Source organism: Amblyomma mixtum, chromosome 4, assembly GCF_055824585.1.
Source record: "Amblyomma mixtum isolate Tamu chromosome 4, ASM5582458v1, whole genome shotgun sequence".
Lineage (NCBI taxonomy): Eukaryota > Metazoa > Arthropoda > Arachnida > Ixodida > Ixodidae > Amblyomma > Amblyomma mixtum.
Genome location: NC_143015.1, coordinates 66,764,441 through 66,787,796, shown reverse-complemented (window position 1 = coordinate 66,787,796; position 23,356 = coordinate 66,764,441). Strand labels below are relative to the sequence as shown.

Below are 23,356 nucleotides of genomic sequence, written 5' to 3'. Positions count from 1 at the left end.
CGCCGCTGCCTCAAGGCACAGATACGGCAAAAAAAGGAAGAAGTCTTTAATCGCAAATGTCAAGAAACGTTCTCCGGCGTTGCAAGACATCGACGACGAGCGAAGTTCAGCGTCAAGTGCCGGAGCCGGCGAGCCTGCGGTGCCCGTTGTGCAAGTAGGCCTAGCGGGCCCGCCGGTTGGAAGTGCTCCCGATGTCAGCCGTGTTCGGTGGGCACAGCAATGCTGACTGACGCCTTGCGGTGTTGTGGAAGCGAAGAAAAAAGCCTCAATACTGCAAGAGCTGTCGTTATCTACAATCAATCAGCGATGAAGCGTTGACGCTTTGCGATGAACCGATAACGCTGTCGCCGACGGTGCTTAGCGCGACAGCGAGGAGTGAACAGGGCGATTCCTGCCGTGTACAGACAGCGTAATCGTGACTGTGCAGATGAAGAAGCGATACCTAAGCAGCTTCCGTTGACTGCCAGCAACGGCGCGATAGATCCGGGCTTTCCAGTAAAGCTGATGGTGCGGTGCCAGCAGCGGCGCAATACGAAACGGCGTCCCGCAAAGCGCGGAGTTGGAAACCTTGTCGAAATAAACTTGCTTCTCAATGTTTTGGGGGCAAGATGAGCAGGTATCGTTTGTTAGGGGCTGACTCCGATCACGGCGCCGTTTTAAGGTAGAACCGCGCGCCACAACTTGGTAGAGGTCGCAGTGCAAAGGCACTCCTCCCCGGTTCCAGCCTCGACACTATGCCATCTGTTTGCCGGCAATTTCCTTGTTGCAAGCGCAGTTTTGTCAACGAGAAATGGTTCTTCCACATCAGAAACAAGCCAGAACTCACTTCAGTGATTTCTAGTTACCCTTGGTGCCACAAAAATATGCCGAGAACGGTTTTCTCCGATTTCTCAAAACTGCAATTTTGGCACATTCACAATTTTGGAGGAGGGATATCTTCAGTTCTATACTAGCTATTAGTATAATTCTTTTTGTGCTAGAAAGATAAATGCACAGGTTGTGCAATAAGGCTAACTTTAAACCACTGCTTCCTTGGGAAAATTTCAAAATAAATCTTTTGTCTCAGTCATCAAAATGCGCTTTTTCTCTGCCATGTTTGACCTGCTCTAACTTTCGTCCAAGTCGTCCTAGAATGCTCATTTATGCCTTATTGCACTCCTTGGTGACTCTAGATTATTTATAAATAGTAATCTTTTTAAGATTACTATTATTACTATTTATAGATAATTTTTAAGATTTTTAAGATTGCAATTCGTTTTTTGCATTTTTCTCACAATGAAAAATTCTCCCCCCCGTTCTGTTTTGCGGGTGGCGCTGCGACTCTTGTATTTGTCAGATTTTAATGATTTTTTTTCCTACTGACTCTTGAGTGTGCAAGGAACACAATAAAGCTACTTCACAAGGCCTCTAACTGCACAGACATTTTGAAATTGTAGAGAATGTAGAAAGGGAAAGCTTTTACTCTTGAAGTTGAAACTTCAAACTTTCATAACTCTGTCTACAAGAAAGATAGGAACATAAAACAAGTTTTATTGTGTTCCTTAAATGATTGGGAATAGATCCACTCATCTTTCATCCATTTCCCTTCAGTGGATCTTTCTGCAAGCTTCCCACAAATCTAGAACAGAAAAGTCCTTCTAACTATTGAACAAGTTTATGTAGAAGGTAACCAACAGCATATTTGAAATGAGCACACAGAATTACATAAGTTCTGCAAATTTCATGTTGGTAGTTTGAGTATTAAGAAAATTTTGCTCAAGACCCAGGTCCCCCCTTAATCGCAATGTAAACAAAGACACTGCTTTGTGCAACTGCGCTTCCAGCTGTTCGCGTCTCTCTGCCCCGTGCATTAGGGCTGCAACCAAGAAGTGTGTGGAATGATGACGGGAGGGTGGGCAGGGCAGCCTCACCAGATGAGCGGCATCGGCCACGGCTTCTTGCAGCCCGTGCACCCGGTTCCCACCGAGGTACACCCCCTGAGACCAGGTGGCACAGGCCTCGTGCACCCAGAGTTCCTTGGACACCTCCACCTCCCGTTCCGTCTCACTGGTGGACAGCCGCTGCAAGGGACAAAGGCAGCAGTGATGCCTCCAACTCTCAAATCACAACTGCATGCAAGGGCTTCAAGAACCTTTTCAAACAGTGTACCTGCAAATGAAAGTTCACGCTCAAATACAAGAGGGTTCAGAGTTATAACAACATACCTGCATAATGCAAAAGTAAATAGGGAACCCTACGAAACAAAAAGCTTTGAAAGCAAGGTCACCTGTGCAATGAGCACATCAGTAGAGCATCAATGAACCACTGCACTTGCCATCCTACCTCACCTTTATTTTCTGTTACTTGCCTTTACTGATTTCAGCGATGAATTGAGCTCGGACATATCGAACCCAAAGGTTTGGTTTGGTTTATGTGGGTCTAATGTCCCAAAGCGACTAAGGCTATGAGGGATGCCGTAGTGAAGGGCTCTGGAAATTTCGACCACCTGGGGTTCTTTAACGTGCACTGACATTGCACACTACACGGGCCTCTAGCATTTCGCCTTCATCGAAATTCAGCCGCGGCGGCTGGATTTCCTGCATCTTTCAGGTCAGAAGCAGAGCATAACTGCCGAGCCACTGCGGCAGCTTGAACTGGAAGGGGATCATGAAATAGTTCAATATATTGAAATTCAAGATATAAAAAGAATGGCAACAGATAAGCTTATGAGTAATATAGAAGCAAGAATACATTGTACCCACTCTAGCAGGGCACTTCTTGCAGTGATGCGCTGTTCACTGTCATGCCGGCAACACACTTCTTTCTAGGCGTTGCTAAGCCTAACCTGCTTCGCATAAAAGCTGCAGTTGATGGTGCTTAGACAATATAACTGAAATAATCACTAATTAAAATTAAGGTGCTTTTGGTTTCCAAAATTCCTTCAGTGACTTCAATTTTATGTTACTCCCCTTTCTCTTTCTTTTTTTTATCCCCTCACCCCCTTCCCCCCGTGTAGGGTAGCAAACCGATTATTCTTTCGGTTAACCTCCCTGCCTTTCCTCTTCTACCTCCTCCTCCTCCTTCAGCAGCGAATCACTACAGGCGAGGGCCGTCGCTAGAGTTCAGTGAATTAGGTTGGCTTGCCTGCATGACAGCATTGTGGCGTCAAAAATGTGTACAAGAGAGTGAAGGCCACCCTTCAAGGCCAACTGCAACGAATATTTTGCACCGCAATTTTTCTAGTAACATGTCAACAGAAGCTTGGAAAAGCAAGAAACGGCACTGTTATATTAGTGAGTGCCTCAACAATCACTAGCAAAAATTGTTTTTCAAACCAGAACTTGAAAAAAAAAATGGGCCACTATTAAAGGCGCAATGAAGAGGAATCTGAACTCGTCTTTTTGCCGCGGGAACTCGATCTACACGTGCCGAGCATTCTTAGAAACTTTTATTGCCCTGTGTGGCCAATTTCCCTAATTAAATGGAACGTCCGGCTCCCGCCTTTTTTTTTTTTTTAATTCTCCCTTGTACAGTGGGCGGAGTCGACCAACGCGGGGAGTGCCTTTCACCCAGTCCCGTGGCGGCTTGCCGCTCGGCCATCGGCGGAGTAATACGTAGTAGTCCGTAGAAGCAAATAGTCCGCGCGTATTTTTATTTCTGCGGGCTTATTTTGCGGCTATATTATGTGCAAATGAAACTATTTATTCAAGAAAACCTAAAAAACAAAATGAAGCGAAAGCAAAGCCTCCACGGAGCTGGCTGAAGGGCACTCCACGCGTTGGTCGACTCCGCCCACCGTACGAGGGAGAATTAAAAAAAAAAAGGCGGGAGCCGGATGTTAATTCGATTTAATTAGGGAAATCGGCCACACAGGGCAATACGTCGCAGTTTCTAAGAATGCTCGGAACGTGCAGATCGAGTTCCCGTGGCAAAAAGACGAGTTCAGATTCCTCTTCAGTGCACCTTTAACAAATACCGGAAATGAAGCAAAACCGCCTCACTCGGCCCTTCAGCATTTCGGAGGCTCACTGCTTTCTGTAGAAACCACAGCGAGGGGAACTGCTAATGACACAAACGCTGATTGCAAGAATTTACAGCACTGCAAACGAATGCACATGAGTGGAGTCCATCTTTTGTTTCAGGCATCTGCTCTCGTCCTTTTGTCACCCATGAGACACAGTGCTGCTAGTATAGCTTTTGCGAAAATCATTTTCGGCTGAAATCATGACAAACAATGCGAACTTTTGATTCGTTTTGACCAATCCAGGCAAGCAGCCCATGAGAATGCCACAAGGAAGGAAAGAGATAGACATGTGCCACACAATGTTCACAGTTTGCCAGCCTTCGGAAACGCAAGTGGTGTTGGATGAATAGAAGAATTCAGTGCATCTGAGGGTTCCGATCCTAATGCCTTCAACCACAACGCCTCCATTAAATTTGAAAGTGCCAGCCAAGTTGAGTTTTGTGCAATCAAGGCATGATCGCAAGGTGGCTCACATTTTAAGTTTCGGTAAACATGGGAGCACAGAAATCAGCACAGCACAAGATTATGCCCATTTGGTATTCATCACTTCCAGCACAAAACGTGCTAGATTTTCTTTTACTTTCTGCAGCAGTTACAGTTCAAATCACTTTCCATTTGCCCACGCATATAAGCACGTTGTTCTTGCTACTACTCAAGTAAAGCCATCAAAGTGGGAACCAAGCTGGCAGGCAGAAAAGAGTTCTGCACTTCTTTCCGTCCTGCTGCGTACGTGCAGACATTGCTTACTACAGGTAATAAAGAACATACCTCGAAAAGATTGAAGCTGTTACACTGGCCCAACTATTGTGAACTAAGGCAGCTGTTTGGGCTTGTTGGTGAGTGATCATGGTTAACGAATGCAGTGCAAAAAGACAAGGACAAACGAAGCAGTGCCAGTCCTGCCCACTTCTTCGTTTGTCCTTGTCTTTTCGTGCTGCATTCGTTAACCATGATAAACTAGTGTGCTTGCGTTTCATTCAGATAGTTTTGAGCATGATCTCTCATTTGTACTGGTAGCTTCCCCCTGCCTGGTGCTATGAAGACAAACTGAACACTGTTATAAAATGCACCCCAATCTGAGTGAGTACATCCTGTGCACTGGTGCTTTCCCACACTTCAACCGCCACACTAAGTACCAACTTTTCACAGGTGTCAGTTTGATGCCACCGCTTAAAACCTCCTTGAATTGAGTCACCGATATCCCCGGGGTCAGAGAGGGTTTGCGTTCTGTCGCAAAGTCAACGTTGGCTCAGTAAATTTGTGCCTCCGTGTGCCGTCTCACGCAGCGGTCTCTCTCACCTTGCTGCCCCGGCGCAGTGTGGGTCCGTCCTCGGTGCCAGACATGGAATCGCTCTTTTTCCGCTTGGTGGCCCTGCCCTTGCGCAGCGCCTCTTCCGGGTGGCTGTTCACCACAGGCTCAGGCTCGGCCGGTCGCACTACGGCACCGGGGTACGGCCCGTACAGGTCGCCCAGTCCTGGCACACACAAATCGACCAACAATGACCACGGCATTCTCGTCACAGAAAACAGCCTTGGCAAGCTGCAACATATGCAAGATGAGCCACAAACTGCACGTGGGTTCCTGTGTCCAGCGAGCCACTTCACTCGCGGAGAGCAAGAATCAAAAGCTTTCCACGTACGCCCTTCGTGGCACACGAAACACAACACCAAGTGAAGGTGGTGATAAGAAATTGGCACAGGCCACATCCTCACACGGCTAGTTGCGGCAGCATCTTTACCTTCGCTAAACACAACACATGCGGCATTTTCCCCACTGTTGTGTAAATCGTATCCTGCCGATACCACATTTCCACACATGCAACACAGTGGGCACACTTCCTTGCAAGCACTGGCACATGTTCAGCCTCACCAAAGACGCTGAAACAGTTTTTAAAACCATGTCTAAAAATTACAACAGCCTACAGCTGCATGCCACTTAATGATGCAACATAGAGTCAACCAAAGAACCATGGCAGATTTGTGCATTTGTGCAGATTTGTGTACTTGAGTAATGCAGCTTTATTCCTAAATATATGTCACCACTTCTGATTACCATGTCACATCAAACTGACACTGTGCAGAACACAGGAAATTTCTCGTTTCAAACTTCCCATTTACCTACTACAACCAATAAACACAGTTCGAAAGCAAAGCCTACATGCAGGTAATCAACTATTTACACAACTACACGCATGTCGTTTGGTGTCGTGGCAATGTAGCATGCAGAAACAGTTGTGCGTTTTCCTAACAATGGTGTTTGAAATTAGTGCTGTGCGTGTCCTTGTTCCCTGTGCCTAGTGTTTTGATGCGCTACACCTCGGAAATGCATTTTTGTACCAGTTGTGCCCAAGGTTTTTCACAGGTTTACTAGCAAATAATTTTTTTTCTCCTTAACGGGCTAAAGTAGCTCCATGATGATTTTGAGCCTTTCAAACCTGACAATGCTGCACTAAAACATCCACTCATTCATCCACAAAATGATAACTGCACTGCTAAGAGCTGTGTAATGAACACCTTAACGTCCAGAAACTTTGCATCGTAGGATTCAGTATGTGAGGTTCCACTACCTTCTTCACGTGCTTGGCCGTGGTTAGCTAGTCTGGTTATGTTAAAGATGATTTGAAAGATGACAAAGCGACTCGGGCTATGAGGGACACCGTAGTGGAAGGCTCCGGATAATTTCGACCACCTGAGATTCTTCTGTAATGTGCACTGACATCACACGGTAAACGAACCTCTAGCAGCTCGCCTCCCTCGAAATTCGACCACCACAGCCGGGATCGAACCCACGTCTTTCGAGTCAGCAGCTGAGCACCATAACCACTGAGCCACCGTGGCGGCTGTTTCGTTAAAAGAGTTCTCTGGCCAGTACACAACAGGCACCAACTGTCAAAGTGCTTTGCTGCAGGTAGATTTCAGCACTGAGCTATGTGGACATGGGCACATCCCTGGAATATGCGAGGAACAGGTAGCTCACAAGTGACAAACCACATGGGGGCCATACAATAATGTTCATGCTAGTGCACGACTCTTAGTATCCGCAAGTATTTGAACATGCCAGCTAGTTGTGGCACAAACTGACACCAGTATGCATAACCCCTTCAGGTGCCGCATGCACATTTGTACGTATGCCCTGAATACTTTCAAATCACTGTACAGAAGGCACATAGTGCACCAAAATGCGCAAATTCATCTGCAGAACCATATCGAGACAAACATGCAAAATGAATGCAAAAAATCATTCCTAAATTAGTATAGACATCGAATTTTTAAATAAGTGTCTTCTCATTTGTAATGATGCGCAAGACATTACTATGCATGGATCACCACGTGGTTTTTACCTACGACCAGTATATAAAATACAATTTCTTTTCTCTCCTGTTTCCATTTAAACGTCCGAGCAATGGCCCTGATGTCAAGGCTATGAGTATAGGTCCTGTGAGGCATGAAGAAAATTGCGAAATAATCGACGCTTCGCCTTTTAAATTCAACACAATACAAAAAAGCCAGCCTCTTTCTCAAGAGCCAGAACAGCAATGAGTGAAGCAGCAGCAGCGATCATAATGCAGTTTTCTTCATGCCTCCACATGACCTATTACTCACCTCGACGTCATAGCCATCGCTTTCCGGAGTAACACGCCAAGTTAACTACCAGGCACACCTCTCCTGTAATCATTAAAATGTCTCTCTCTCTCTCTATAGCCATCGCTCGACTGTTAAAAGAGAACAAAACAGGCGAGAAAGAAATTAAACTGTAAATTACTTAGCAGTCTTAGGCAAATACCACGCGATGATCTATGCATACCAGTAATGTTTTGGATATCATTACAAAGAAGAAAACATACACCTTAATTTTCAGTGCCTATGCTACTGGATGACTCAGCGCCTTAGGTTTGGTTCGGTTTTATGAGAGTTCAACGTCCTGAAGCGACTCGGGCTATGAGGGACTCTGTAGTGAAGGGCTGCGGAAATTTCGACCACCTAGGGTTCTCTAACGTGCACAGTGCCTCAGACTTGCTCTCGCACAGGTGCGGTTAGTGCACATTTTCTTTTCTTCATTCTGCTTCCTTTTGCAAAGTGCTTTAAAATTCTTAAAATGTGCTGATATGCTTACATAACGAGCTCTTATGATCGGGATGAGTAGAACACAGGATAGCCGAGACCCTGAAATAAGTGTTAAGTCACAATGCGGAGATATTGCAACGGCACTTTTTTTTTTGCTACGCACGTCTCGGAGGCCAGGCTACACACCATTCATTCAAAGTGGCGGCCACAGAATCCTTTTCGATGTAGATGCCATGAGTCCGATCCGAGCGATGGGATAATTAAATGACCAATTTCCTCAGCAGCGAACGAATCCCTTCGCTTGCAGAGTGCAACAAAAACGCATGCTTGCGGCAGCAGCTGTGCACACGATTTTCAAGCCCTGGCCAGTGTGCCTTCCTCCCGTGATCTGCCCTTTTTTGTTCGCTTCTCAACATGGGCGCTCTAGGCGCTCTACACCAGTCCCGGATAATTTTTTTGCTCATGTCAAACTGTCCCCCTGCTGCCTGGTTCTCATTCTCCGGTGCATATTCAACGGCATGCAACTTGAAATTTTGTACTGCAGCTCCTTCATCTTGCATGCAGCGTCATTAGCATCATGTTGAGTAAGAACAATGCGTGACATGTGCGAAGCCGAACTACATTTCAGTGTAGCGAAACGAATGTGACACTGAAATGGAAACTTTCGAGAATATCGCTGGGCTCGATGCGGCAGCGACAGCTCGGACCACTGCCGCATTCAGTACGGTTGTGTAAAGATTGCGATCCTACCCATAAGGTAACACTTTGAAAATCCTTCATTTTTTCATCTTTGAAACAAATTTTCATTACGCATAGCTACTGGCCAAAGTGAAATATGATGTAATAGTTGTCTGTTCATTTGTTATCATTCCAGATCTCGGGACCAGCTAGTGTAGGAGCTACAGGGAAACAAAATGATAAAGCACTGATTACGCCTCCCACGACTTCATTTGTTTCAATTCATCTGTGGCATCAAAGCCACTATTTTACTGCTGGAACCAAATCTGAAACAACGCGAGAGCAAAAACTGAATTTTAAATTATTCACTGGGCATTCATGAATTCCATGTGGCGATCGATGTGTGCCATTGTCACAGACATTAAAAAACAAAAAAACAGGCAGAAATCTGCTGTCTCTACACCTTTACCAACATCTACGCAGGATATATCCCTCAAATTGAAGGGCAGCTCCGGATGATTTTTGAACACTTTGAGTTGACAATTAACTTATACTTTTTTGGACCACCCTGTCTTATTTCCAACAAACAGTTTTTCCAAATAACGAGTAAAATATGTACAAAACAGCAAAAAGCAGGAAATTTAAGAGTTTTTACCAAAGTATGACACAGTGAATGCAGTCAGTGTCAGTGCCCAATTTGTCATGAGAACAAATAGGACACTGACAGTGAGGGATACCGAGGACAAAGAGGTGGTTCGTAGAACAGCACTGTAATCATGAGATCACCCTCACTGAAAACGGGGCTTTTATAAGCTTAAAAAGACCAAAAAAAATGAAATGCAGGCGTTGCCGTCAACAGCCAATTTCGCAGTAAAATGTGGGTGTTGACACTGAATTATCCGGAGCGGATACAAGCTATTCTACAGGCCATTCCCATCAAAACGACAGCAACCCATCCTCAGTTCACACATCACGTGTTTGAATCTAATAGCAGGAAAGTTTTTTAATTCAGCCTTTTTTTCACATATAAATAGTTTCTTTACTGCAGCACAGACGTTAACCACGCCCAGAAAGATCCAGAGACTCAATCTTTGCAAAGAAAAATAACTGGACGAACTTGTCCTCCGAGCGAGCCCCTTAAAGGTGCACTTAAGAGGAATCTGAACTTGTCTTTTTGCCACGGGAACTCGATCTACACGTCCCCAGCATTCTTAGAAACTGCGACTTATTGCCCTGTGTGGCCGATTTCCCTAATTAAATCGAATTAACGGCCGGCTCCCGCCCTTTTTTTTTTAATTCTGCCTCGTACGGTGGGCGGAGTCGACCAACGCGTGGAGTGCCTTTCACCCAGTCCCGTGGCGGCTTGCCGCTCTGCCATCGGCGGAGTAATACGTAGTAGTCCGTAGTAGCAAATAGTCCGCGCGTATTTTTATTTCTGCGGGCTTATTTGGCGGCTATATTATCTGCGAATGAAACTATTTATTCGTGGAAACCTAAAAAACAAAATAAAGCGAAAGCAAAGCCTCCACGGAGCTGGCTGAAAGGAACTTCACGCGTTGGTCGACTCCGCCCACCGTACGAGGGAGAATTAAAAAAAAAAGGGCGGGAGCCAGACGTTAATTCGATTTAATTAGGGAAATCGGCCATACAGGGCAATAAGTTGCAGTTTCTAAGAATGCTAGGAACGTGTAGATCGAGTTCCCGCGGCAAAAAGACAAGTTCAGAATCCTCTTCAGTGCACCTATAAGGGGGGACGAGGGTCTTAAAACAGACCTTTTTATTTGTGGCTAGAATGTGATGAAATTTTGCACACAGATGCGTTTCTCTCTTCTGATTTCAAAAATGTAGTCATAATTGAGCTTGTGGTCTTAGATCAAAAGTTATCTTAAATTCTAGAGTGTAATTAGGTAATTTCTTAGGCAGCTTTAATGAACTTTCTCAATGCATTTTGTTGCTTTTATTTACATGAATTGATAGCCAGCGAATTCCCATACCCGATGACATTCTTATATTTTTGGTTTAGGCCACGTATAAATAGCAATTTACGATTAGCTTAACGAGTTGCCGTGTCAAATAGTGTGACCTCTTACTCTCGACATAGTATGTCAGGATGACATGCCTTTAGAGAAAAACGAAGAATGTCATCGTGTATGGAAACTCTCTGGCTATCAATTCATCTAAATAAAAGCAACAAAATGCAATGATAAAGTTCATTAGAGCTGCATAAGAAATTACCTAATTACATTCTGGACTTCGCAAGATATAAGACCACCTGCTCAATTATGATTGCATATTTGGAATCAGAAGAGAGAAATGCATCTGTGTGCAAAATTTCATGAGACTCTAGCCATAAATAAAAAAGTTAGTTTTAAGACCCTCGTCCCCCCTTAAGGGACGATCTGTTATCTTGCCTTCACAATTTCGACTAGGATATTAACAAGCATTTGTTCTCTGACACACAGTGTTCTTTTCTTGTTGCTTAACACTGAACTTACCGTTTTCCTTTTTGTAGCTCATTGCACTGTCTTCAATTTATACTCAAATCTTTTTGCAACCTGCCCCATAAGGCGAGGACAGGCAAGACACAACTGTTGTGCACTGTCCTCTTGAGGGATACTTGTACCCTGCTATTCATAATATTAAGAGTGCCTTCCAACTATTATCTTTTTAGCTATTTCACTCTCACGCACATATCTGCAGTCACTACCTCCCGAAGGTAGATACTACTAACCCCTTACTAACTCCAAAAATTTTTTACCACTTTTGAGTGCAAGTCAGGCCCTAATTCCCACCGTATCATGTTGTGCGAGAACTAAACAGATAAATCTCTGCTTGACTAAAATATAGCTTGGCGAGACTACAATAATACTGTGCATTTTTCAAAAAAAAAAAAAAAAGAAAAGAAAAAGAAGGTCGATTTGCACATCCTCTATCTCCCATTGATGAACGTAACATAAAAAAAAAAATACCACCATCCTGATGCTGTTGGCTTTGGAGACTGTTGGCTTCTGTCATGTATGTCAGAACGAGCCCTTTTTTACATTTACCGTGTTTGGTTGATTTGCATACTTAGGCCAAATCAGGATTAGGTGCGCTAGTTGGGCAGCGTGCCACAAAGCAAGCTACAAACAAACAAACGAGAGCTAAATGTAGAGAATGAAGTGCTAGTAGTTTAAACAGTTTCAAAAACCTTTCAGAAGACTGTCCACAGCTTTGAAGCTGCTCTTTAAAAACTGGGATTGGGACTGGAATGCCGCTACCGTCAGCGTCTGGCCAAAGACCAATGGAACTGCTGCAGATATCCCACTTTGATATTCAAAAAGCAACTGTGCTGGCAAACTTGACCATCTCGGATTCCACTAGAAGGACTCGATGCACAGCATGGCCATGACCAATGCCAACTGACAGGTTCAGATTATTCTGCACTGAGAACATGTAGAGCCCCCCACCACGGCTTTATTTTTTATTTCCACCACTGAGGACACAAGACTATTATTGTGAAGGGTTTCTAACTTTCCACTGAATCAGCATTCGTACAAAGTACCTTGAAGGGGCACGGAGGAGCTAAAGTTTGTCTCTATCGGCTGAACTGACATATTACCACATTCTAAAGACAGAGGCAACTTTCACTGAATACGGGCCTTTTACAAGGTCAAAAAATGAAATATAGGCATTGCTACCGCTGGTCACTTTCACAAGCCGATTGTGGCAATGTTTTTGCATTGTTTTGTGCGTGCATTTCCCAAGGCTAGCCCACAACGCCATACATTTTTTGCCAATCACCACGGAGTCCATAAAGTCTCAACATCGCCTTAAGTGTCACAAATTTGAATCAAGTGGCAGGGGAGAAAAATGTTACAATCCAAATTTTGGAGCCCATACCTCCCGCTACCAAATGAAAGTTACTGCTGCCACTTCAGTGAGCAATAAAAAAAGGAATAAAATTATGTGCTCAAAACAAAAGTGAGAGAAACAGTGTCAGTGCTGACACTGCGAAAATGCACAACAGCTCGGCACTAGGTACAGCAACACACTGGTTACGGCAGTTGGGTGCCGAGCAGTGAATGGCTAGCTACTCTTCCCGAGTACCAAAGATGTGGTGCATTTGAGAAAACCCCAGCTGGTCGAAATTAATCCACGAATCACCACTGCGTTCATAGGCCACAGTGCAAAGAAATGGCACTAAGAATCCATTAGCCAATTATTTATCAATCACAGCAGCCTTGTGTCATGCAAAAACTTCAGAGCGTTGTGATTCACCCCTCTAGAGAACCACTGTCTCTCCAGTGCAAAAAACCATGACAACCAACACCCAAAAACACACCAGCCCTTTCAGAGGGAAAGCACTACTTCGAGACCAAAGCTGCAAAAGCTGATTCACCGCTGAAGCCTTGACCTTGAACATAAATAAATAAATAAAATAAATATGGCCGCGACTGGGGTTCTAACCTGCAGCAACACAAAAAGATCAGCTTTGCTGACCACTGCCCGACAACCCTATGCTATCCCAGCAGCCAATCACGCCTTGCGTTAAAACTGCAACACACTCTCGCACTGCACACTGCACATCGCCTTCATCAACTTTGATTATAACCTAACCTGGGTCTCAATATCACCACCAGATGTGCCGACGACCCAGCAAAGCAAAACTATGAGCCAACCAGGATAAGCACAGGCTTTCACACGTCTACTGATTTAACTACTGTAAAACACTACAATTTTTTCCTTATCTCCCAAAAGAAATAGCTTGCAAATGATGGTGCTTCACTTCATCAATACCACAGCCATTCTGACACAAAACAAGCCACGAAAGGTGGAGCCGAGCTGAAAGAAGCACAACACCGGCCAACAGCACTGGAGGGGCACTCACCTTGGTGATGGCTGCCTTTCTGGCAAAACGCGCACAGCCACGTAGGGTCCCGCGTCACCGCGTCGTAGTGGGGCGACAACGTGCTTGTGTGCGCCGCCGATCCGGCGACCCGCCGACCCGTCGTGTGCTGCGGTCCCACACGAGTCGCGGCAGCACTGACCTTTTTCCGCTTGCTCTCGTCCTCTGGCACAGTGCGGGGAGCCACATTGACAATGTGTGACAACAGAGGGCGCTCACGCGTCCCCACCACACGAATGTAGGGTCCTGTCGTCACAGGCGTGCGAACCTTGGCCGCCACCGGCGTTGAAGCGACAGTGGGTGTCGCAGCGGGCGCCGGGTGTGCCGCCACCTTGCGCCGTTTCCGCTTGACCGTTGCCGCAGAGTCCTTCACCTTGTTTTTGGCGCCAAAAGGTCGGCCCCTCTTGCGCTTTGTTGGCGATGGCTGTAGTGGCGCTGCTGCTGCTGCGGTGGTGGCAACAGCAGCAGCAGTAGTAGCAGCAGCAGGCGCTGAGGTACCAGCACTGTCTGCCGCTTCACAGGGGGGCACAGATCGATCTGGTTCTGAAGTGGTAGCCTCCGGCTCCGTCTTTACCCTCTGCGTCACCGGCTCACTCGATGTGAGAGCCAGGGGAACCGGTGTACTTGAGCCGTCCGGAACCCCCGCAACACTCCGACGCCTGAGCTTGCACCCGCTGTCCACCGAGCTCGAAGTTGACGTCACTCCCGAAGACCCAGCAGACCCGACACTAGACGGTCGACCGCACAGCGCACTGTCCGAACTCCGCCGTCGCTTAGCCGGGTCGTCACAAGGGGGCGACCCTTGTGGTCCAGCATACGGCCGGTCAAAGTCACTGCACCTCTGCGGAGCACCGAGCGGACTGCTCGTTCCGAAGTCACCGTCACTCACACCGTTCACTGTGGGCGGAGGGTACACACCAGAAGAGGGGGGCGGCGCAGAGATGCCACCACTGGTCCTTTCACCACCACGCATAGTCGAACTCTCTGCGCTGGGCAGCACCGTGCGGTAGCAACCCGTGGCAGCGAAGTTTGCTACGCCGTACGGCGGTCCCGGGTCCGGTGGCGTGCACATGCGGTTCTGGTCGAGGTTGTAGTACGTTGGATATGGTGAGCCCGGTGCACTCTCCGTGCCACCGGTCGAGCCATAACCGGACGACTCCTGCTGCATGCCACTGTAGTTCATGTTCCCACCGCCACCGTGTGGGTCCAAAAGGACCATTTTCTCCAAGGATTGGAGAGGGTCGTGAGACCCCGTCATCGGAGATGGGGGCTTCTGGAGCTGCGGAGTTGGTGCAGGAGTCGGTGGAGAAAACGGGGGCTGCTGTGGGGCTGGGGATCGCGCGTGGCAGGCCAGTGGGGAAGGAGTCGTGCGCGGCGATTGGGACCACGAGGGCGATTGGCTCTGGGGAACCGGCATGTTGCCGTGAGGCGGGGGTGGAGCTCCAACACCCAACGGAGACGGAGGGTGTCCTGGTACAGTTCGGTAGCTGCCCATGTTGTGAAGTGGCGGTGCGCTGCTGACGGGGGAGCGAATCGGGGGCGGGCTTTGCATCATGGAGGGTCTGGCACCGTAGTTTCCGCCGCCACCGTGGTCCCACGCGCCAGGTGGTTTCGCATGCGGCGCCGGCGAGCCCGGATACGCAGGCGGAGCCGAATGGCGGGGGGGACCGTAGCGCATCTCAGGCACAGCCCCGGGATACGGCTGGCGTGGGTAGGGTGGCCCAGGGTTGCTTGGCATGGGGCCGTTGCCGTAGCTGCCACCTCCACAGTGCTGTCCCGGTGGCGGACCATACGATGCTGGTGGGGAGCTAGGATGGGGTCGGTACTGTGCTGGATAAGGGTAGCCACCACCACCACTCTGACAGTGACCGGGCTGCGAGGTAAAGTGCCAAAGATGCAGAAATATGAGCCATGGATTTCCTACGGTCTCAGCAGCGTTAGCTTGTCTGAAACACCATCAAAAGCGCATGTTCCAAGGATGCTAACAAAAGCACAATGCCTATCATAGCATGCAAGATGTCTGGCCTTCAAAACGTACAAAGAACTGCCAAGTACATCAGAGACAAGAGGAATCAGTCTAACGTTCTCTTCAGTAGATTTCAACATGAATCGCCATGAGAGTTTTTACATAAACATAGCATGAATTACGTAAGCCTTATGGCCAAACAGCTATGCAAGTGACAGTGAAGAGCTCGGTTAACCAAAAAGTCCAATGAGCAAACACAGATACTGGTATAGCGTTTTGCACAAAGGTTTCTCTGCAGCATACAATGCAGCTGCGAAAATACCTTCAAGGACGATTAATTCTCTGACTCTCTTTGGGTATTATGCTGACATTTGTCCGGCAGTGAAGGACTCATTTATGGCTCAGAAAACTGAGTTCAAAAATTTTCCCGCTCCTGGATTAAAACTCATCACGTCTACACAATGGAGAACTGGCTGCCGCTATTTTAAAGTGAATGGTGGTGCTGTCCAACCTCAAGGACTCGGGCCCAAAAACTGGTGTCAATGCACAAAGTTCACTTAAGAAATTTGCCAGTGGTGGAGACACCCGTATTTTGTTGTGGCCTTTTTGTGATTAGAATCTCGTACTTTATCAAAACAGGCCAACTTCTATCTGCCCTCAGTGACTCTTTAAGGGCTGACCGCAGTAGACCAGTTGGAAAGACTGAGGCTAACAGTTACAGAGGAGAACCAGAGGATAGGCGGAGGCCAGGCCTCGAGTCTGGCGCCATTACTTTGTCAAAGGGACCTGGCTTCATCAAGGCCACAGCTGCCACTACTAGCACAATCCGAACTGTTTTCGCAGCCCCAGCCAAGGTATTCGTGGGGAAGGGGACACCGAAGGTTCTAAGTGGAATACACACAACTGTGATCAGTGGTGAAGCAAAACATTCAGTCCAATATTCCTCTCACATTTATCCCAGCTGCACAAATATATTAGCACGTACTTGCACAGCCTTCCACTTTTTGATCTTCTCCAACGCCTTACGGTGTGAATCAACACTTTCAAGCTCCTGCCCCTCTGCCCCAACAAAACTCGTACAGACTGTACCACAGATAACTGCCGTGGTGCTAGTTAAGAGGTGCCACTTCAGCACAGGACTAAGGCACACTCCTCCCATTGGCACCAGTTGGACTCAATTTCCTGGCAGCCACGCAGTCCTTTATGGACACGAGGAGACTAAAAGCAGATGCAGCTAATATGTGCTATTACATCTGTACGTGGCGAGTTATCAATTATTTAAAAAATTGAAGAAACGGCCATGGGAAGACTGGGACTCACCGCACGACCGTCGTAAGGGTGTTCCGCAAAGTTCATGCTCTGTCCAACGCAACCTGAAATAAAAAAGTACACATTAGGCCAGCAGCGTAATGTTACATCCTGATTAGCAGCCCTGTACCGCAGTGTTCATTGTCAAATGAGGTTTCCGAACAACACCGTCAGGCACAACTAACACTGCACCTCAAAGTGAGACTGTAACGCTCAGATGTGCTGCAAGCTGAGAATCCCACGGTGGTAATGAAAGGGCATCCAACAAACGTGGCAAGGTCACACGAGCAACATGCCACAAGAGTGGGTGCTAGTGAAGCATGCATGCTCATAATGCCACAGCTGATGTGCAGACAACCAGCGCATGTGCATCAAAATATACACACCCCACATATACAGACAAAGGTCTTGAAAAGGCCACAGTCACGTGGCACTAGAGTCTCAGATTGGTAGTCAGATTATAATGATGAAAGGGACGCATCTGTGGGACTGTATGCACATATCTGGGCTTTCACTACGACACTGCACCTTTTACAACTGGAGTCGGTAAGCACACAACGAAAACATTTCCTGCCATGCTGCTTTACATGCTGAATGTCAGATTTTCTATGACCTTCATTCCTAATATACATGAACACCATCATCATCAGCCCGATTACGCCCATTGCAGGCCAAACGGCACCCCCTGCTACGCTTTCCTCCCCTTGGAATCCACTCAGTTACCCTTGAGGACCAGCAGTTATGTTGCCTTCACATTACATGCCCTGCCCAAGCCCCCTTCTTCCTCTTGATGTCAACTAGGATGTCATTAACCCGCGTTTGTTCTCTCACCCACTCCGCCCGCTTCCCATCTCTTAACGTTACACCTATCATATTTCTTTCAATGCATGAAGGCAGGACATAATAACTGGAAATGTGCATTTCACGAAAACACTGCAAGAGGAGTGGTTAAAAACACCTGATGCCAATCAACAACTCGCAAGAACTGTTACCACCAAAAATATTGTTCCGTATACTGTTCAATGTCAGTGCACGTTAAAGAACCCCAGGTGGTCGAAATTTCCGGAGGCCTCCACTGCGGCGTCCCTCATAGACTGAGTCGCTTTGGGACATTAAGCACCCATATGCCAAACCAAACCAAAAGTATTGTTGATTCAGCCAGCGCAAGCAATACAGTGCCAAATGTTATTTTTGGTTTATTGCTTTTTTCACTTACTATTAAGCACAACAAGGCAGTTATACTGAAGACTGAAGTCACACCTCACCACTAGCTTTGCTATGTCGAAGGCCAAAATTTTCACAGCAGCAAAGAGGTGTGCAGCTCAGTTTGAAATGCTAGCTAAAAGTACGGTTTTTTTTCAGAGGCGGTATAACATAGGTAGTGATCAGTGCAGTAAATATTCTCACCAAGCACTTTCAGAGTGCACCTCTTAAGCATCCGCATGTCGGATGGGCCATGTCACCACCGTAGGTGCAACCGAGCCGAACCATAAATAAATAAAAATAATTATTGCAGTGAATAAGATTCAAACCCGTGGCACTGCAAACAGATCAACTTCGCTGGCCACTGCACAAGAGCACTAGGCTGTCACCGCAGCCAATTACACGTCGTGTTAAACTGCAACACACTCTCGCGCTGTGCACTGCACATTGTCTTCTTCATCAACTAATAATACTACTGAACTAATATCGTTGCCAGACGTGCCAACGACCCAGCAAAGCAAAACAATGAACCTAGAGAGCTGCGCTCACATTACGCTTAGGGAGAATCGTAAACTTCCTTATAATTTTTTTTACATTTTTTTTATTGTAATCCCATTTTAGAATAATCACATCATTCTAGCCATTCATGCATTCCACCTCACTGCAAATACTGTTTTAAAGTAAGTGCGCCACCTTGTAGATAAACTGCATCAAATTTCATTCCACAAGTGTACTGCAGCGGGTGGAACCATTTTCTGCCACCACTACAGCCAATATGAATGATACTCATCAAGAGTGCCACACATTCATGAGTTCTCTCATTGTGCTTACGAGCACTCTGGCACTGCTTGTAATTCCATTCCTTTCCACAATAGCTTTGAGCCTCAAGAATAAGTACATACACGCTCAGGGCAGCAAACTGAACAAGCAATGGAGAGAGAACTTTAAACTATCTTCCTGAACACATTACACCCTATACCTAGTCGCCAAGCATTCCAAGACCAGCAGCTCATGCATTTCATTGGCTTACTAAACAGATTAGTGCACAGTTCGCATTTGTTGTTTTACCCTTAGTTAGCAAATGACAAGTTATAACTCTGGAGCATGGCCAGTATTACTCTGGCCACAACTGTATCCACTTTTTGTTTCAACATCTGCTTTGCTGGTCTCATTTTGCTCTTATCACCGACATGTATGCCCCTAATCCGATGCCTCAGTGGGTCTGCAAGGTATAAGAAATAACAATAACAGTAATAAACCAGGATCACTCGACACCTCCTAGAAGGATAGAGAACTCAAGCAATCCGATTCGTTAACATGGCCTGATGAAATGATGTATGAGTGCGATGCCCACGAAAGGTGGGCACGCGGTGCCTGTATGCATCATCGCTTCTCACCCGGGTAGGCGGCTGGATCGGCCATGCCCCTCCAGGGAACCTGGGGGGAGCTGGCGTACTGGGCCCCTACGCCGTCCACCACACCGCCCCTCTCCGCACGTCCTGCACAACACAGAGGGGGATGTCATCATCATCGAGAGTGCAAACGTCATGTCAACGAACAAGCTGCAAGAAAGTCTCACCACAAAGGTAGCTCCAGGCATAATGTGCAGGAAATTAGTACTATTGCAAACAACCCATTGAGACCACTGTGCAATAAACTGTGGGTGGCAATGGCTTATAACGCTTCACCAGTGTCACAGCATTAAAACAACGTGCCGAGTTGGAACCACTATGATGTCGACGCCACTTCAATCGCCTAACCTTACCCCACAAACTGTATCACAGTCCCACCCTCCACGACGACTTCTTTTTGCCACACCCTGCTGCCTTTCCTCGCCGTGACCACGATAACAAAATAAAACGCATAACATGCCGTTCATCGCTTTACACAAAATTATTCACTACTTGCACCATAATAGACTGGAATAACCAGACATCACACATAGGTACTGAGGTTAACTTACAATCATTTCAGCATTCGTTAAAGCAAACCATGGACTAACAGATTTTGTATTTTTGTTGTATTATGTGCAATTACTGAGTGTTTTATTCTGCATTGTTTGTTGTGTTATTTGTGTACACTACTAGCTTTATTTCATACTTCGTTATTGCATGTATTTACACAAAATTATTCACTACTTGCACCATAATAGACTGGAATAACCAGACATCACACATAGGTACTGAGGTTAACTTACAATCATTTCAGCATTCGTTAAAGCAAACCATGGACTAACAGATTTTGTATTTTTGTTGTATTATGTGCAATTACTGAGTGTTTTATTCTGCATTGTTTGTTGTGTTATTTGTGTACACTACTAGCTTTATTTCATACTTCGTTATTGCATGTATTTTATTTCAAGTACCTGAGCCATATTTTCATGCTTGTATCCCCCCTATGTAATACCCTCGCGCGAGGGCCCTTAGGGTATTGTAAATAAATAAGCAACTCTACCACTTGCCTCGATTTACACATGCATAAAAGTATGCTTGCCCACAGAAGAACAACCATTGGCTAAGACGATGCTGCACAAGCGATAAAACTGCCCAGCCCCTCAGGGGTCTTTGACTGAACAGAGACGGCATACTGCTGAAGCTCCTAGTGTTGCTTTTATAAACATAAGAAATGAGATCTTTTTCCTTTCCAATTAAAGGAAGTCTTTCAAGGAACTTGACACAGTTCTTCAGCAAGCAATTGAAACCGTAACATAAAACACTATAGGGTTAGAGCCCTTCGTTCTCAGGTAAAACCCAAATTCCCCCCCCCCCCCCCCCCCTTTTTTTGCACCCTGATCACATTTCTTGAAAATCGGGTCAAACCTGAGTTCTTCCCAAAAATGCCCCTGCTAGGCAAGGGATGAGGGGGCTTGTTAAGATATGTGTATATATGAAAGGGCACAGAGAACATACGTTTTCCTGAACAAAGCTCCAAACACCGCATGAAAGTTAGCAGATGCTCTATGCTTATTACAGAGTATTCGTTCAACTGGTGATCTGAAACCTTTCTTAATGTTTGTTATTCATGATGCGACTCAATTTGAGGATATGTTAGAAGCAAGATGGAAAAAATATGGGCACTGATCAGGCATTTATTAGGCATCATGTATCACGTGCCATCCATGCTCCCAAAGGTCTGCTCCAAGGTGTTTGCCCTGGAGCAGGACTCTGATGTTTATGACTTTTTGCAGTGTACAAGGTAGGCAGGTCTTGCATGCATGCCAACTGCTGCTTAGGAGATTGTACGCAACTAAATAATAGCAACAGATGAGAAAAAATTAAGTTTCACAAACACTTATCTTTCTGCGTAACCTGTCATTTCCATGTTTGTGAATTATATAAAAAAAATAGGACATTTTGTGTCCCACAACAAAAACAAGAGATTTAAAAATGAGTGCAGCAATTTTACTGAACCCCCCCTCAATAGGGGATATTCAAAATTCTGCAAGTGTGCTTTCCCGCATAACAATGTTGCCCCTAACAAGATGGCTGACTTCGCTACAAAGGAACTACGTGGGCTACAGGACAGGCGCTAAAGGTGTGGATAGAATGTAAGAAACGTATTTTGGAAGAATCAAACAAAAAACTAGTCTTTCTTGCTTTGTTTCAGCTGGAAATGCATGGTCAGCCATCTTGTTGGGGGCAACATAGTTATGCAGGAAAGCGCACTTGCGGAATTTTGAATATCCCCTATTACAGAAATTTTGTCAAATGACTTCATTTGTACCAGAAGTTAAGCAAAAGACACTGATTTTTAACCTCGGTAATCGGCTAGGAGGGAGGGGTGCCAGGTGTAACCAGAACAAAAGTCTGGGGGGGGGGGGGCTTGTCCCCACCCCTTGGGATACATGCATAAATGCATGCCACATTTTCAAAAGTCAAAGGAAAGCAACCGAACTAAAGCAATGGTACAAATTTCATCTCAATATGGTAGCTCAACATCTGAAGTTGGATAGCTCGGTACCCAAAATGAATAAAGAAAATGCACTCAAGAAATAAAGAAATGTAAATGCTTAATATGGAGATGATCGAGGAGGAGGCAAGAGGCATGTGGCAGATTGTATCCACCTTGCAGCCCCTATTATAGAGAATCAGGTCAGCTCACTGCTTGCACCTTTAACATTTGGGAAACTCGAGGCAAACATGTCAATCATTGTTGAGCATTAAGGTTAAAGCTGAATGAAACCAGCAATCTTAGGGCATGGGCTCAAACACAATCACAGCTTGCCGACCTCTGAAAGTGCCTGTTCACTTTTCAGAGGTCAGACATGGACAACAGTTAATTGCTCATTCTGCTAACCAGTTGCATAGAAGCTATCTAGGTTGCCAGGTGATGATCACTCGGGTGAAAAACTATCAGCTAGATGTTAACTGGCTTCACCTGATACCGTCAACTGGGATAAGGTAGCTTTTACTGGAAATCTAGTGGTACCAGTTGGGAACAAACTGGTAAACAAACTAGTCCTTCGCGAGTCCCAAATGGCATTTAGTTGCTGGTGCAGGGCACCCGTGTGCTGTGTGATGTCAGTGCACGTTAAAGATCCCCAGGAGGTTGAAATTATTCTGTAGCCCTCCACTACGGCACCTCTTTCTTCCTCTTTGTTCACTCCCACCTTCCTCCCCTCCCTTACAGCGCAGTTCAGGTGTCTACAGAGATACACCAGACAGTTACTGCACCATTTCCTTTCCTCACAAACCAATTTGCTGGTGCACGGCTACTGGAATGCAGCTGGCTCCCAATGAGAACGAACTGGAACCTAAACAGTGTGTTATTTCAAACAAACGGCAGTAGTACTACCAGCTGGGGGAAAAAAAGAACATCGGAGTTATAGGCCAACCAGCTGTAGACCAACTGAATGACAGTGGATAGTTGGCAAAGCATGTACTACTGGCAAAGTTATTATTATTTTTTTTTTGTTACAAAGAGATGACAAAATTATACCACAACCATCACAGATTTTTTTCAGATTTCAGCACTGGCTGTAGTACACTTGGGTCTGTGGTGGGGTTAGAGGAATTTGTTTCCAATAGGTGTTCCTGCAGGGTAAGAGATTCAGTGTGTAGTTTGTGCTTCATGATGGCCACACTAAAACCATTCAGGGCCGTGACCTAGCACCGACTGCAACTTAACCTGGGTCACACAGTCTCTTGAAGAGACCCGCGTGAGTGAATGCAGCATGCATGTGAACCACCGCACAAATAATCAACGAGCCACTGGCAGAACTGGGGCGTATTTACAGCGAGCACTC

At 46.1% G+C, this 23,356-nt stretch overlaps 1 protein-coding gene across 3 annotated transcripts in view; it reads right to left on the bottom strand.

Annotated features, from left to right (window-relative positions):
* The window catches only part of LOC149346718 (uncharacterized), a 67,233-nt gene that overhangs the window by 8,751 nt on the left and 35,126 nt on the right, over positions 1-23,356 (bottom strand). For all 3 annotated transcript variants that reach the window (XM_089586639.1, XM_089586640.1, XM_089586638.1), the window contains exons 2-6: positions 19,509-19,610; positions 16,921-16,973; positions 13,617-15,507; positions 5,303-5,478; positions 1,911-2,060 (exon numbers count right to left, since the gene is read on the bottom strand). In XM_089586639.1, coding sequence (XP_089442765.1) covers positions 1,911-2,060; positions 5,303-5,478; positions 13,617-15,507; positions 16,921-16,973; positions 19,509-19,533 — 2,295 coding nt within the window. In that variant the 5' untranslated portion in view covers positions 19,534-19,610. The remainder of the gene's footprint in view (positions 1-1,910; positions 2,061-5,302; positions 5,479-13,616; positions 15,508-16,920; positions 16,974-19,508; positions 19,611-23,356) is intronic.